The sequence below is a fragment of the Lactuca saligna genome, chromosome 5, assembly GCF_052625555.1.
Source record: "Lactuca saligna cultivar CGN05327 chromosome 5, ASM5262555v1, whole genome shotgun sequence".
In the NCBI taxonomy this organism is placed as follows: Eukaryota; Viridiplantae; Streptophyta; class Magnoliopsida; order Asterales; family Asteraceae; genus Lactuca; species Lactuca saligna.
In genome coordinates, this window is record NC_136421.1 from 7,808,738 (window position 1) to 7,823,453 (window position 14,716).

General features: G+C 38.3%; 2 protein-coding genes across 2 annotated transcripts; both read left to right on the forward strand.

Moving 5' to 3' along the window:
• Positions 1-607: 607 nt before the first annotated feature.
• On the forward strand, positions 608-3,777 carry LOC145045027 (putative E3 ubiquitin-protein ligase BAH1-like). The gene is made up of 8 exons (XM_078993376.1): positions 608-625; positions 670-814; positions 1,372-1,616; positions 1,710-1,964; positions 2,051-2,220; positions 2,310-3,351; positions 3,501-3,602; positions 3,684-3,777. Exons 1-5 carry the CDS (start codon positions 608-610, stop codon positions 2,075-2,077), a joined length of 690 nt encoding a protein of 229 aa, XP_078849502.1. The 3' UTR covers positions 2,078-2,220; positions 2,310-3,351; positions 3,501-3,602; positions 3,684-3,777.
• Positions 3,534-5,290, forward strand: LOC145045028 (DEAD-box ATP-dependent RNA helicase 7-like). The gene is made up of 7 exons (XM_078993377.1): positions 3,534-3,584; positions 3,684-3,913; positions 3,989-4,085; positions 4,168-4,262; positions 4,650-4,774; positions 4,872-4,939; positions 5,062-5,290. Exons 1-7 carry the CDS (start codon positions 3,534-3,536, stop codon positions 5,116-5,118), a joined length of 723 nt encoding a protein of 240 aa, XP_078849503.1. The 3' UTR covers positions 5,119-5,290.
• Positions 5,291-14,716: the final 9,426 nt, after the last annotated feature.

The window sequence follows — 14,716 nt, forward strand, 5'->3', positions numbered from 1 at the left end:
ACCTATGTTAAACGGGTATCGTGTAAGAATGTCGTTTTATATTTTTTTGGGTGAAATGCGCCTCCATCCTTTAATAAAAGGTGGGAAATGAAATCCTAAAAAATTCAAAACCCCGCTTGTTCTCCAATCCTCTCCCTTTCATCTTTTTGATGTTGATGTTATCAAAGTGATGCATCTCCTCCTTCGGATGTAAAATCCTCTATCAAAGAAACCCTATTAGCACTATGCAGTTATGAATCTTTCTCCCTTTCATATTTTTGGCGCTCTACAACCATGATACCAACTACAAACAACAATGAACCCTAGATCATATTCAATACTCATCCATCCCCCATTAACCACTTGCTACCAGCTATCACCATTTTTACGGACTCCAATCTCTGAATTAGGGTTTACTTTGGCGATAATTTCAACTTTTCTTACACCAGCATCCCAACTCTTCGGTTCTAAATCCCCCGCTGCTACTCTGCCTCTTTTCTTCGGGCTCTACCGCTCTTCGAAGCTCGACTCCACTTCACTCTTCATAACTCAATCACCCTTCCAAAATATCAATTCTCACATACGTCTCTCCTCTCCTTCTAAACGAACTTACACTCTTATAGTCGCCATGGACGGTACAGGGAAGGTATATAAACATGTTTTTTTTTTTTTTTTTTTTTGTCATTTTAGATATTTTTTATGTACTATCAGATCTATTGGTTGATATATCACAAACTTAATTTTTCTGCTTATAACATGATTTTGTATGGTTGTTGCCTTGAACAAGAATCGATTACTGATGCACACAAGGTGCTTGACATAATGTCTCTGTTAGGTGTTCACCCCGATGAGACCACTTTTGGCTATCTTGTCTATCTATATGCAACAAAAGAACTTGAGCACAAGATGATTGAACTACAAGACTTTGTATCTAGGTTCAATTTTCCCAATAAATCCATTTTTATTAGTAATATGATCAGGAGGTTATATGAAGCTTTCTGAAAAAAACACCGGTACGATATATCAACATCATTTGTAACCTCAATTTTTTTCACAAGACAAACTTTTTTGACTCTAAAAGTATTGGAGATCTGACTAGTCGGTTAGGATCAGATTGTCACGGGACACTATAACTAGATTGGATGAGAGTACTTCTTACTATTGGTGGTGGGAACTGGGAAGTTCCATCCTTAGCATCAATGTTTGATTCTGCGATTCTTAATGCATTTGTTTGTATCGTTTATAATTAGTAATCCTGCTCTTTACACTTGCTGAGTCTTATGAACTACCAATTTTGACATTAGGTAAATTTTAAGAACAGACCATGAATATGTGTCTTATGTATTGTATACGATTGTGATGTTTTTATTCATGATTTGTTTATGAATGTAGGGTGTGATCGAATGTTCTTCAGCGAGATAATGAAAGAAGATTCTGATATAATGGGGTGTATTAGCTCTAGAGTCAGACATCTTGGCCATCTTAATTGCAAAACTCGTATGCCGAGACAGTTACTACCCTTGCTTCAATGTTTCAAAAATGATCAACAAGCACTTGTACTAGAAGGGAAGATGTTAATCAAATATGTTATCATGAATGCTATAACTCTTAGGAAAATTCTTAAGAAATACGACAAAGTAAGCAAATATCCTATTCTTTCTTTAGATTGCTATGTTTTCTTTTCTTTTTGGATTGACGTGTTGCGATTATCATTTATGTTTGTTTTTCAGGTGCACAACTCTATAAGTGGTGTGAACTTCAGGTCTAAGCTTCAGGCTGAACACTTGGAGATCTTACAATCACCATGGTTGATTGAATTGGTGGCTTTTTATATGAATTTCAGTGAATCAAATGAAATGATATGCTATGAGCTTTGTAGTTATTTCTCTTGTGATCTGAGCGTTATGATTTCAAAACTTGTATTGAAATTGGTGCTTCCAGATTATGTAGTTTTGGAATACAGTCTAACTTGTGCTCTTTGCTTGGTATGACTGACTATATATCGAAATTATGAAAAGTTCATAGCTTAAGTTTACACAAATTGTAAAACGCTTTTACTCTTGATCCTCAGCTACTGTTTTTCATCCATAAGCGTTGAGCCGTGGACATATCTTTTGCACGATGTGTGCTTGTTCATCGGGATTTGTTTTGATGTTTGAAGGGGTGAAATCTGCAAGCCAAAGATGAAGTATTTGGTAATGCAGGACGCATAACTGAACTATATTTACTTCTAAAACGATGGTAAACAAGCAACGTGTTTTATTGCAATAAACTCTTGACATATTTTTATTTTAAATAAATCTTACTGAGCATTAATGTGGCATTTGTAGGTTTATAAAAGAATGCGAGGAAAGACTTACTGAACATTGATGTGGCCGAGGGTAATTATGTCAATGCAATAGATGGTTTGAATAATAATAATAATAATACCTGAAGTAGGATGAATGTGATTTTATACTGAGCACTAATTGTGGCTTGTGCCTTTACATCAGCTCCACGAGAATTGTCATTTGCTAATGCAAGAAAAGCTTCATCAAAACAAGATAATGCATCTGGTAGTTGATTATGTTCAAGATGCACTAGCCTAGTCTTGAAACAAATTGAAGCACCAGCCCCACGTGGAACCTATTATTTATCAAAACAATTTTAATAATGCATATTCTTTTTCATTTAGTTACATTTTTGGTCCATCAATCTACCTCATTTTTGCAATTCACGTCCCCAAAAGGTTTTTATTGCATTTTTCATCCTTATTTGACTATTTTTTGGTCCCTGAGTACAACAGATTTTTACAACTTTGCTCCAAAAAACAGCATATTTTACTTAGAAACCAAAAGGACCAAAATTGTAAGAGACAAAAGTTCAAGACCAAAACTGTAATCTACTTATTTATATGATAAAAAATTTTAAAAAGGAAAACTTATCTACCTATCCAAGTTGCACAGATGTTGGAGGAGGAGGCTCAGAAGGTTTCACTACATTCACAGCTCCCAAACCTTCAAGGGAGCTTAAATCAAGTGGTTGGGTCAACGTCGGAGCGTTGACCAACGCCTGAAGTGGCGGCATGGCAACAGGTGGAGGAGCCATGGATTATGGCGGCACACCGCCATCCGGAAGTCCAAACGACTCTATAGAAACCGAAACATTCACAGGCACTTGAGGAATTTCACTAGCTGGACCCACCGATGGTCTCCCTTGAGGATTCTGATCGTATTGCGAAAGATAAGTGCCAGGTGGCGGCAACGCAGCCGCCACCTGTAACGACGGAATAGTATTCTGAAAAAAATCCTCCGGAATTGGTCGCGGTCCCACCGCCGCTTCGGTTTCCACTGCCGGACGGCCCGCCGGAGACATTCACAGTCTATTCGTGAGGTACATTTAAATCAAAATCATTTTAGTCTATTTATAATTTTTGTATAAAGTTTTAAACTTCTTTTCATGATATTATATATATATATATATATATATATATATAATAATAATAATAATAATAATAATAATAATAATAATAATAATAATAGGCAACAATTGTGGGATTCCGATCTGGCAAGTTTATGACACTAGTGGCCACGGATGTTGCAGCAAGAGGACTTGACATTAATGAAGTTCAATTAATCATCTAGGTACATTACTTTCAAATCAATTATATATCACAGTTTATTTTTTTTCTTGTTCTTGCTGAAATTACGATTCTACCCCTTTAGTCCGAACCACCGCGTGATGTTGAAGACTACATTCACCGATCTGGGACGACAGGAAGGGCGGGAAATTCGGGTGTTGCAATTACACTTTATGAGCCTAGAAAGTCAAATATTTCAAAATTAGAGAGGGAGGCAAGTGTGAAATTTGAACACATATCTGCCCCTCAACATACTGATATTGCTAAAGTTGTTGGTGGTGATGCTGCAGAAGTTATAATTCAAGTTGTTGATTGGTATAGTACATTGGTAGTGATTTTAGGATTATAACCTTGACTTATTAAATAACATGGTTTATTTTTTTTTTTCAGTGTGATCCCTGTTTTCAAGTCGGCTGTTGAAGAGTTGTTAAACAATTTCAGCCTAGCACCAGTACAGCTTCTTGCAAAGGCACGTGCCAAGAGCATTGTGAGTCTTTATATTTTTTGTATTTTAAAATTTGATTTTATATTTTTTTTATTTATTGTATTATGGTTTATTTTTTTTACAGAGGTATACTGAAATCAAGCACATGTCACTCGTATCATATATGGAAAATAACATCACATTGCATCTTGAGGCTAGAAGACCTGTTTACACACCTTCGTAAGATTTATATATATTTGATGAATAATAACTCAACGTTTTGAAAATTGTATATGATTAGAAATAATGAAATGTTGGGAGTTAATTATATTTTAACCAGTAATAGGCCCAAGCCAAACTTTTATCGTCCAACCTCTAATAATCAATTATGGGCTGTATATGTCTATGATCAAAAAAATTAGTAAAAAGCTTGCTTCTGTTATCTCAAAGTCAAAAACACTATTTTTGTCATTACCATTCATCAAAAGCTGAAATTTTAATTGTTGACTAGTATTCAAAGTCCAAGTTTAGCTCTTTCCTTTTCATTATTCTCTTGTTTTCCCTGAATTGCATATTATCTTTACTTGTTTTCATAAGTTTGAATGTTTTTTATTATGTTGTGTTTAGTCTTGAGAAGGATTATGGAATGAAATATAATCCATATGAAGCAGGTGTTGATGTTTTCTTGTTTGGATACGTTTTTCACTTGAAGATTTTACATAAGAGAGGCCTAAACTTGTTTAATGGACAATGTAAGAAAATCTTGTCATTTTCATTTTGAAATTCAATTAAAGGTTAAAAATAAGAACAAGGTAGAAATATAATGATTTGTATTTTGTCTTAATGCAGCTGAAAGTTATCAAGTAAAGAGAGTTTCCTCAATGGTAGCAAGGAAAGAATTAAGAATGTTGAAGCTGGTGAGTGGATTTTCTATAAAAAAAATCTAAGTATTATATATTACAATTTTATCTAAATGCTTTAAATTATAAGAATAAATAGTAATTAAAAAATTATAATATGTTGTCATATGCTGCAAGAGATGTTGGAGCTCTTAGAGAAGCTAAGGACAAACTCGAGAAGTGAGTTGAAGAGCTGACATGGAGATTAGACTTTGAAAAACATTTGAGAGTATATTTTTTTTTTTATATTTCTTGTATCTAATTAGTTTGTAAAATTTTGTTACAACTTCTATTGATTTGTTTTATCTTTCCATGTAACGATTATTTGTATGACATTAAATTTATGAAATGGATTGTATTTTTTATATATGATATTTTATTTACTATTATGAGACATTAAATACAAATTTAATTTGAAAATAAGTAAATCTATAAATAATATTTTTTTTAAACATTTAAAAGTTATGATACACAAAAATGTGTGTCATCATCATTTATGACACGACCTTTCTTGACAGTGCCTTTCTTGATACGCATTGTGTGTCATTAACACGCGTGTCGTAAGGTTACCACACGCGAATGTGTGTCGTCTTCCTTTATGATAGGGTGTTCCTTGATACGCATTGCGTGTCGTAAACGCGCGTCGTAATTGTGCGTCGTAAATGAGCATCATCTCTATTTATGACAGGGTCTTCCTTGACGCGCATTTGCGCGTCGTATGAGCCTTTTACGACGCGCAATGAGCATCGTAAAAGGCTGTTTTTCTAGTAGTGGTGGTAGCTGATGCCTTGAGTCGAAGGGCAGAGAGTGCCCCGATCCGAGGTATGTGTATGAGGATGACTATGATGACTCCGGTGTTGGATCCCTTCCGAGAGGCTCAGACTGAGGCAGTGAGGCCGGAGAACCATAAGAAAAAGCGGGTGATTGGGCAAGTATCTGAGTTTGTGACTGATAGCCGAGGGATTATGACATTTCAGGGTCGTATTTGGGTGCCGTTTATTGGTAGGGCACGTATCATCTTGATGGAGGAGGCACATCGATCGAGGTTCTCGATCCATCCCGGGGCTACCAAGATGTACGTGGATCTGAAGAAAGATTATTGGTGGCCATGCATGAAGAGGGATGTAGCGTGGGTTGTAGAGAGGTGCTTGACCTGTCATTAGGTTAAGGTTGAGCACCAGCGTCCGCATGGTAAAATTGCAGCCACTTGAGGTTCCCCAGTTGAAGTGGGAATAGATCTCTATGGATTTCATCACCAGGTTACCCAGAACTCCAAGGGGTGTCGATGCGATTTGGGTGATAGTGTATCGACTGACAAAGAGTTCCCACTTTCTTTCTATCAGTAAGAGCTCTTCTACGGAGAAGTTGGCAGAGATGTATGTGAGGGAGATAATGTCTCGACATGGGATATCAATTTCGATTGTGTTGGATCAGGATGTACATTTTACTTCTAGGTTCTGGAACAAGTTTCATGAGGAGTTGGGTACGAGATTGCATTTCAGCACTGGCTATCACCCTCAGACCGATGGTCAGAGTGAGCGGACTATTCAGACTCTTGAGAATATGCTTCGTGCATGTGTATTGGGTTTTAGCGGGAGTTGGGACACGTACCTGCCCTTGGCTGAGTTCTCATATAACAACAACTATCATTCGTGCATCGATATACCTCCTTTTGAGTTGTTATATGGTAGTAGGTGTCGGAATCCCATTTGCTAGAGAGAAGTAGGGCAGCGGATGATGGGTAGCACAGAGATAGTACTTCAGACCATCAAGCAGATTCAGCAGGTCAGACAGAGGTTGATGATAGCCCGGAGTCGTCAGAAGAGTTATGTGGATAGATGATGGTCAGAGCTCGAGTTTCAAGTGGGTGATTTTGTTCTCCTAAAAGTCTCAACTTGGAAAGGTGTGATCCGATTCTGTAAGAGAGGCAAGTTGGGGCCTCGGTATCTTGGTCCTTTCAGGGTGACTGCCAGGGTGCGCAGGGTAGCATATCGTTTGGAGCTACGTGCGGAGGTGAGTCAGATTCAAGATACCTTCCACGTATCTCAGTTGAGGAACTGTATCGCCGATGAGTCGGCAGTGGTTCCATTAGAGGACATTCAGGTGGATGCAAGCCTGAACTATGTTGAGAGGCCGATCGCGATTCGGGATAGGAGGATCAAAGTTTTGAGAATCAAGGAGGTGTCATTGGTTTAGGTCTAGTGGCAACATCGAGAGGGGTCCAAGCTGACTTGGGAGCCAGAGTTAGAGATGCGAGAGTAGTATCCAGAGTTATTTGCTGAGCGAGACTTCGAGGGAGAAGTCTGATTCAAATGGGGGAGAATTGTAACACCGAGTTTCCCAGGTATATTAATTTATGTTGCAATTCTTTATTTATGTAGGGTGACTCGATGAGTTGGTACTTAGACTCATCGAGTATGGCCGCGACTGGATGATGTGGTTAATGACGGAACTCGACGAGTCAGGGGAGTGACTCGCCGAGTAAAGAGATGATGAAAGAAGCCCTTCTCGGGTTTGGGACCTATTTAAAGGCCCTTATGGCCTTCATTTGCGGCTACCAGTCCATAGAGAGAAACCCTAGAGTGCTTGATCGTTTTGAGAGAGAAAGGAAATCATTCTTGACCTTTGTGGTGTTGTTTAGCAAGAAGAAGGAGGTCCTAGCCAAGAGGAAGCAAAGGAGGTTGCAATTCTGTGGATTTGAAGCTAAGATCATTGCATTTGAGGAATTAAATTCGGCTCATCTTATATTTTATGAAGTACATATGGATTTAGGGTTTCTTATGGTTAGGTTGATTTGATGTCCAATTGTCCTTTTCTGGTGATGAGGCTTTGGATCTGGATCCATAGAGGTCCAGAGAGCCTCACTCATCAAGCTTTATAGAGAGCAATGGTGGTTTTGGCCTTGGGTTGTGGTATTTGGGGCTAAATCATCATATATGGCCATATAATTGTTGCATGTACATCAAGATAGAGAGTTTCCATGATTATTGAGCTTGGGAAAGTTAGATCTAAGGATTAGAGGAATAGATCTACCTCAGAAGGTCGTTTGAGGTTGTTCATGAAACGAACTCGTTGAGTTCATGAGCAGACTCGACAAGTCAGAGCGGGTTATCCCGTGATTCAGATTAGTGCATGACTCACCGAGTTGGGTGAGTGACTCGGCGAGTCATAAGGTATTCAAAGGACTCGAGTTCACGTATGGACTCGACGAGTCTATGCAAGACTCGACGAGTCGGGTCAAAGGTTGACCGTTGACTAGCATTGACCGGGGTTGACTAGAGTTGACTTAATAGAGTTAGTCAAACTAAGTCAGGAAGGTATTAATTAGAGATGTACTAATGATATAAGAGGTGATACATCGGGGAATCGAGCTCGAGTGATTATCCGACATCAGCGAGGTGAGTCTTCTCACTATGCCATACCCGATGGGGTAACTAGGTGTGACCGGAAGGTCTTATTTGTATGTTGTTTATGTGATGCATGTTATATATGTGATATGTTACAATATGAGTATGATGATATGGACCAGAAGGTCAACCGAGTATGGGCCATAAGGTCAACAGTGTTACGGGATGGAAATCCGCTGAGACACTTGGATCGGAAGATCCTATAGAGTTATGGCCTAGGTTTGGATCGGAAGATCCTGTGTTGTATGTGGTATTTTGGGGAACTCACTAAGCATTTATGCTTACCGTTTGTGGGTTATGTGTTTCAGGTACCAGTGATGATCACGGGAAGGCGCCGAGATGATCAGTACACACTTGCAAATGACATGTTTCTTTTTGAGATCTTGGGATATGGATTTTGTATTGTGTTTTATTTTTGGTGAAAATATTGGATATATGATTTTGGGATGATTTGGAAATGAAATGTTTTATTGAAATTAAATGGAAAATTGTTTGAAATTTTAACGGTGTTACGGTGTTCTGAAGCGTTAGCCCTTTCTCTATTTTCCAATTCAGTGTTTGGATACATGGAAGTTGCGCATTGGGTAAAATGAAGAATTAATTATAGGGTTCAGAGGGAATGTATTGTTGTATATGTATGATGCTGGGAGTAGGAGATCATATAACCATAAATTTTAAAAGTAAAATTACAAATGATTTTACCTTTTGGGTGGTGATAGATTGTTGGGTTGATGAGTGAACAAGAGAGCACTCTAGTTTCAAGATATCATACATTAATATCTATGCATGCCCTATTAAATACATACACACACACACACACACACACATATATATATATATATATATATATATATATATATATATATATATATATATAAAGAGAAATGAATTATGATTTTAATTATATTTAGAAATTAGAAATTAGAAGATTTATGTTTTTTTTTCTTCTGCCACCTCCCACAATGTACCATTTGATTCTTGATCACATCATCTGAAACAAAAAGATAAATACTTTTCAAGGATATTAAAAACAAATTTGGATAATCACATAAATTAAACACACACACACACACACACACACCGTCTCAAATTCAAGTGAGTAGAAATCATTCAAAGATTTAGGCTTTGAAGCTCCTCCAAACACAAGAAGAAATTTATCATCACACAAAGCTGCAACATGATTACAACTTGAAGAAGGTGCAGGTCCCCTAAAAAGTGAACATACGTATAGCTATAAGTTATATGTGTGTGTGTGTGTTAACAACAAACAATAACCAATCAATTACCAATCTACCTATTTACATTGATCACCAAATTCGTAAAAATATTACGGAAAACTTCATTTATACCCTTGAAAACCTTAAATAGATTGCAGAAATGGTAACTGAAGCAAGCAAAAAATCTAAAATTCCACATCAGATTAACATTTTTCCTATTACTATAAGTGTTGCAATAGATGTATCCTTGGTTTGTAATTAACATTTCAAGATCTATAGAAAAATTTACACAATTAAAAATCTTCATTAAAATGTCAAAATATTACAATGGTCTTGAAATTTGAATTCATACATGTAACATCTAAAGTCAAAGTATGTTGCCATCATTTTACATGGGATTACTTTAATTTGAATATCTTGTTGGTGGGAATCCACCTGTTCGTCTCTTGATCTCATTCCCGCCTGAGAACGCCAACCTATCCATAAACACAAAAAAGGTAACCATGAGGAATCTATTAAAAGGGTTTAATTTGGGTTTTTTAAAACTTAAGTAAAAATTACATTGAAAAGGCTACATCCTACATGTTCACGAACACCATAAATTCAACACTTCTTTGCTGAAAGGGAAACGAGGTTCTACCAATTGACATAATATAACTAATTCTATACATAATTCCTATGTATAAACCCAAACTTTGTAAGAAACACAATCAAATTGATATCCATTTTGTTCAAAATTAGAATCCTCTTTCTATATAATCAATTCACATGTTTTATTAACCCTAATTCTTTCCCAATACTTATTTTATACACGGTAATTCCATCAAAAAGATCAGAATTGTTAGCTAAAAAAAGAAACCCTAAAACCTGGCATCAATATCTAATGGCGTATTAACTCCATGAACTTAATAAATGAAAACTGGATGTACTAATAATCGATTTCTAGGGCAAAAAATAATCGATGTGTTATTGAGAATCGATTTTCATGGGAAAAAATAATCAATCTATTTATGAGAATCTACTTTTAAGGAGGAAAAAAGCTTACCTACAACCGGAGCTCAGCGTCATTGACGAAGGCGGCAAAGATTCCAATGGCATCGTCAATCGCAAAGATAGCATACGACTACAGACCGAAGAGGTACAAGGAGAACAAATTTTATTTAAGGCTTCAATCGGTCTAGGGCTAAAATCAATAGTAGAAGATGGACATTACCTGAAGTCGATGACTTCTAACCACAGATTAAAAATTGATAAGTAGAAAACACAGAACAAGTAAAAATCTTACAATCATGAGGCAACTTCCTTATTCATGAGGATAATGTGGAAATGAAGATTCTCAGGGTAACTTGAAACTTCAACGACAAAGGGGAAATGGAAGTGGAAGACAGAAACTGGAAGAGTGGAACTGAAGGATTAATGGAGTAAGATGAGTCGGTGGAGGAAAGAAGGCGTTGTAACATCCTATTTCTAATCATCCGTTATTAGGGGTCATGGGTTACAACTGGGCATGATGGATTCTAAGGGTTGTGACAACCTGCTAGGAGATTGGGGCATCTCGTCACCTATCCGAGTGTAAGAGGTTCGTGGGAATCGGGGTTATGTCGAGGAAGCAATGAAAGTTTGAATATTTTGCAAGATAAGTCCTTATTTGGAGATGTGTGGTAGTCGAGTACGTGGGGCGTAACTATGTGTATTCTCGGCGTACTCATATGAGTGGAAGAAACGCGAAGGCCACTTAGTATGCCAAGCGCACTAGGTCCTGGAAGAAAACCCTAATGTCTTGGAGTATCCCAATTTAAGGAACAATACGCCATCATGTTCAACCACCATTCCAGCATCTTACTTCCCACAAAACCCTAAATCTTGTTTCTTGGCTTGTGTGGGCATTGGATACTTATAAAGTGATCTTTGGGGATTCTTTTGAGAAGAAGGAACTTTGAAGGAAGAAGAGTTGTCATTCGAGCCCTTGGATCTGAGTTTCCTGGAGGGTGGAGCATGATTAAAAGGTATCAAGCTTAAAACTTTGCTCTTCTTTTGCATGGTTCATTTAATGGTCCACTATAGGGTTTATGTCCCCAAAGCTTGATGATTTTTGAGTTGGTCAACCCAAGAAGCTTGTACTTCTCCCCTTTGATGTCTTTAGATGGTATAAGTTCATAAAAATGGAGTCTTGGTGGTCAAGATCTCCCAATCTATGAGATATGTGGATTTTATGGTGGAAAAAGTGAGATTTTATGAGATCTTGATTTGTTCAGCCTTGATAGAGTTTAAAGTCTCCGAATTTATGTGATAAGAGACTTCATTTAATCATGATATGAGATGGTAGAATTTGTCTTAACGGGTTAAGACTACTTGAGTGGGGTAAGCAAGTCTGGGACGTACGCCGAGTGTACTCCCAACTACACGCAGCGTAGCTCCGACTCGCCCTGTTGCATGCATGGCTAAGCGTACACCTAACGTTGAGAGATGTATGCCCAACATACGTGGCAAGTGTTGACTTTCAGTTAAATTTTTAGTGTTTCGATCAAATGTGAATATTGAGGGGCAAAATGGTCTTTTCACCCTCCTAGGATTTAGTAAAGCATTATTAGGCTTGAGGGTTAGGTCCATTTAATTTTGGGCTAAATTGGGAAGATTAGGCCATTAGTGGGCCCTTGTGTTGGGTTTGCCTTCTTGACTTTAGTTACGAGTTGGGCCTTGGGTGGGCCCACTTAGTATTGGGCTTCGTTGGGCCCAATAGGTTTGGGTTATTTGTGAACCGAGTTGGTGGGCCATTTTTAAACCTGATGAGTAAAGGTGTGGTCTTAGATCCTAATTGAGTTAAATGTCGGCTTGGCATAGTGTTAGAGGCTGGTGTGCAGCGGCAACATTTATAGGAGCCATTCTTTATCCGAGGTGAGTCTTCTCACTATACTTTACCTTGAGTGGTAGTTATGTGTGACTGGAAGGTCTTATGTACTTACATTGAGTATTATGTTATCCTACCTTATGTGTTTTGTTGTGCATTATTTCTTTGTGATTTATGCCATGCGGAGTTTTACAGACCGGACCAGAGGGTCCAATGATTTATGAGGCCAAAAGGTCCTTAACCAGACTAGACTAGAGGGTCCAATGAGCTAGACCGGACTAGAGGGTCCAATGAGCAATGGGACTGGAGGGTCCTACTGAGACACATCGTACCGGAGGGTCCTACAGAGTTATAGCCTCGAGTGGCTAATATGTGTATGTGGTATTTTGGGGAACTCACTAAGCTTCGTGCTTACCATGTTATGTGTTATGTGTTTCAGGTTCTTATCATGATCATGGGAAGGCGGAAGCTCGATTGTACACACAAGAAAAAAGAGTTATGAATGAGGTTCCTGGATTTTTACAATTACCTTTGAAAACTATTTTAAAATATGTTATGACATCGACACTTAAGATTTTGAAAGTTATTATATGTGATGTTGGTAAATTTTGAATTGAAAAAATTTTGGTTTGAAAATTTACGGTGTTACGAGTTGGTATCAGAGCCTTGGTTTGAGGGATTCAGACACACCTTTGGTTATGTCTAGACTCAAACTGAGGATTTGAGAAAAGTTTTCAAAAGGAACGATTTTTTTTTTCCAAAAATGAGTAAGAGAATTTTAAGAGAAAGAGGAAACGAGCAGTGTGTACAATCAGCCAACACCCGAACAGTGATGTCCCAAAATACCCTTACTTATGTGTTATAAGCTATTTTCAGATATGTTATGCATGCTAGAGAATAGGCTAGGTATTTCATATTTTAGGACTAGAGTGGCCTGATTTGTGATGCCTTAGCATAGGAGTTACTGGTATCTGTGATTTGCTTTTGAGTACGTGCGGAGTATGAGTATCTAGTAGGAATCTTTTTTTAGAAGAGGGATCTGAGTAGAGGACTAATCTAGGAGAGATACCTATATGAGCATTTGAGGAGCCTACTGAGAAGGTAGTCAGGTAGCCATGAGGGGTGGAGTTGCTTGAGCTCGGTGATATCTTTTGAGTATGAGTATAGCAAGCGGAGCTGTAACCTAAAGTGGTTATACGTGTTGATAGAGATTATTTGATGCTCGAATGTTACTTGCTTCGTGCTTTGTGGTATTCTTGGTTATCGGAGTCAGCTACTAAGTGAATATGATGATATTCAGGAGGTAAACAGCTGGAATCATTAGGAGTTATTCAGCAGCTGATGACGGAGAAGTGTGAGCACATAGGAAGAGCCTAAGGGTGACCATGGCCAAATGAGTGCGCTAACAGGGTAGAGCATTTCATTGGGAAGCGAACACATGTAACGAGATGGACGGATGAGAAGGTTGAGCAGCTACTTAGGAAATTTGGGATGGTCCATGTGGAAGGTATGGGTAGATGTAGCATGTAGTATGGGCCTGTACTACTGAAAGTAGAGGACCCATACTTGATGCAGGGAGTATTCTAGAGATTCTAAGTAGCAGGCTGAGAGGTGAAGTCATGGTTCGAGTACCATGATTGGTAGCAGATTGAAAGGAATGCCATGGTTCAAGTACCATGATTAGTAGCAGATTGAGGGGAATGTCATGGTTCGAGTACCATGCTAAGTGGCAACTTGATTGGTGAAGCCATGGTTCGAGTACCATACTTTGTAGTGGATTGAGAAGAGATAACATGGTTCGAGCACCATGGTTTATAGTAGACCGAGATGTGGCCACATGGTTTGAGTACAATGATCGTGGAGGTCAGTGTTACCGGTGCTACCAATTATTCCATTGTGTTTGGTTATACCGAGATTGGGTGTGACATGGTATGAGGGTAGAGGGGTCATGTCGAACGAGTTCCAACGAAGCATCCCTTGTGAGGAAGGTTGAGATAATTCCAAGGTATGTTAGATGAAGTTTCAAGACTCAAGGATGGGTAGAAATGGCATTTATAGAGTATTGGGACCTGAGTTGGGCAATCAACCGATAAGGGAGATGTCACTTTCTGTGACCTGAATGGTGCTATTTATGTTTCCCGTGGGAAACATAAGAGGTGTTGTGATTTCAGTTTTGAGCTTGGGGGGGGGGGGGGGTAAACCTTATGGGTTAGCATTGATGGCGATCTTCCCCTAGAGTTTATGGGTAGTATGTCTGTCGCAAGGCAATGATATAGCATGAGCAGGTTGTCAGTGGGGGCTGAGATAGTCATGGACTAGGGTG

Coding starts and splice junctions, on each gene's coding strand:
- LOC145045028 (XM_078993377.1), top strand. CDS start 3,534: ATGACACTAGTGGCCACGGATGTTGCAGCAAGAGGACTTGACATTAAT. Junction 3,585..3,683: donor GAGGACTTGACATTAATGAA/GTTCAATTAATC, acceptor CTACCCCTTTAG/TCCGAACCACCGCGTGATGT. Junction 4,775..4,871: donor AAACTTGTTTAATGGACAAT/GTAAGAAAATCT, acceptor GTCTTAATGCAG/CTGAAAGTTATCAAGTAAAG.
- LOC145045027 (XM_078993376.1), top strand. Junction 1,617..1,709: donor TTCTTAAGAAATACGACAAA/GTAAGCAAATAT, acceptor TTTGTTTTTCAG/GTGCACAACTCTATAAGTGG. Junction 1,965..2,050: donor TAACTTGTGCTCTTTGCTTG/GTATGACTGACT, acceptor CTTGATCCTCAG/CTACTGTTTTTCATCCATAA.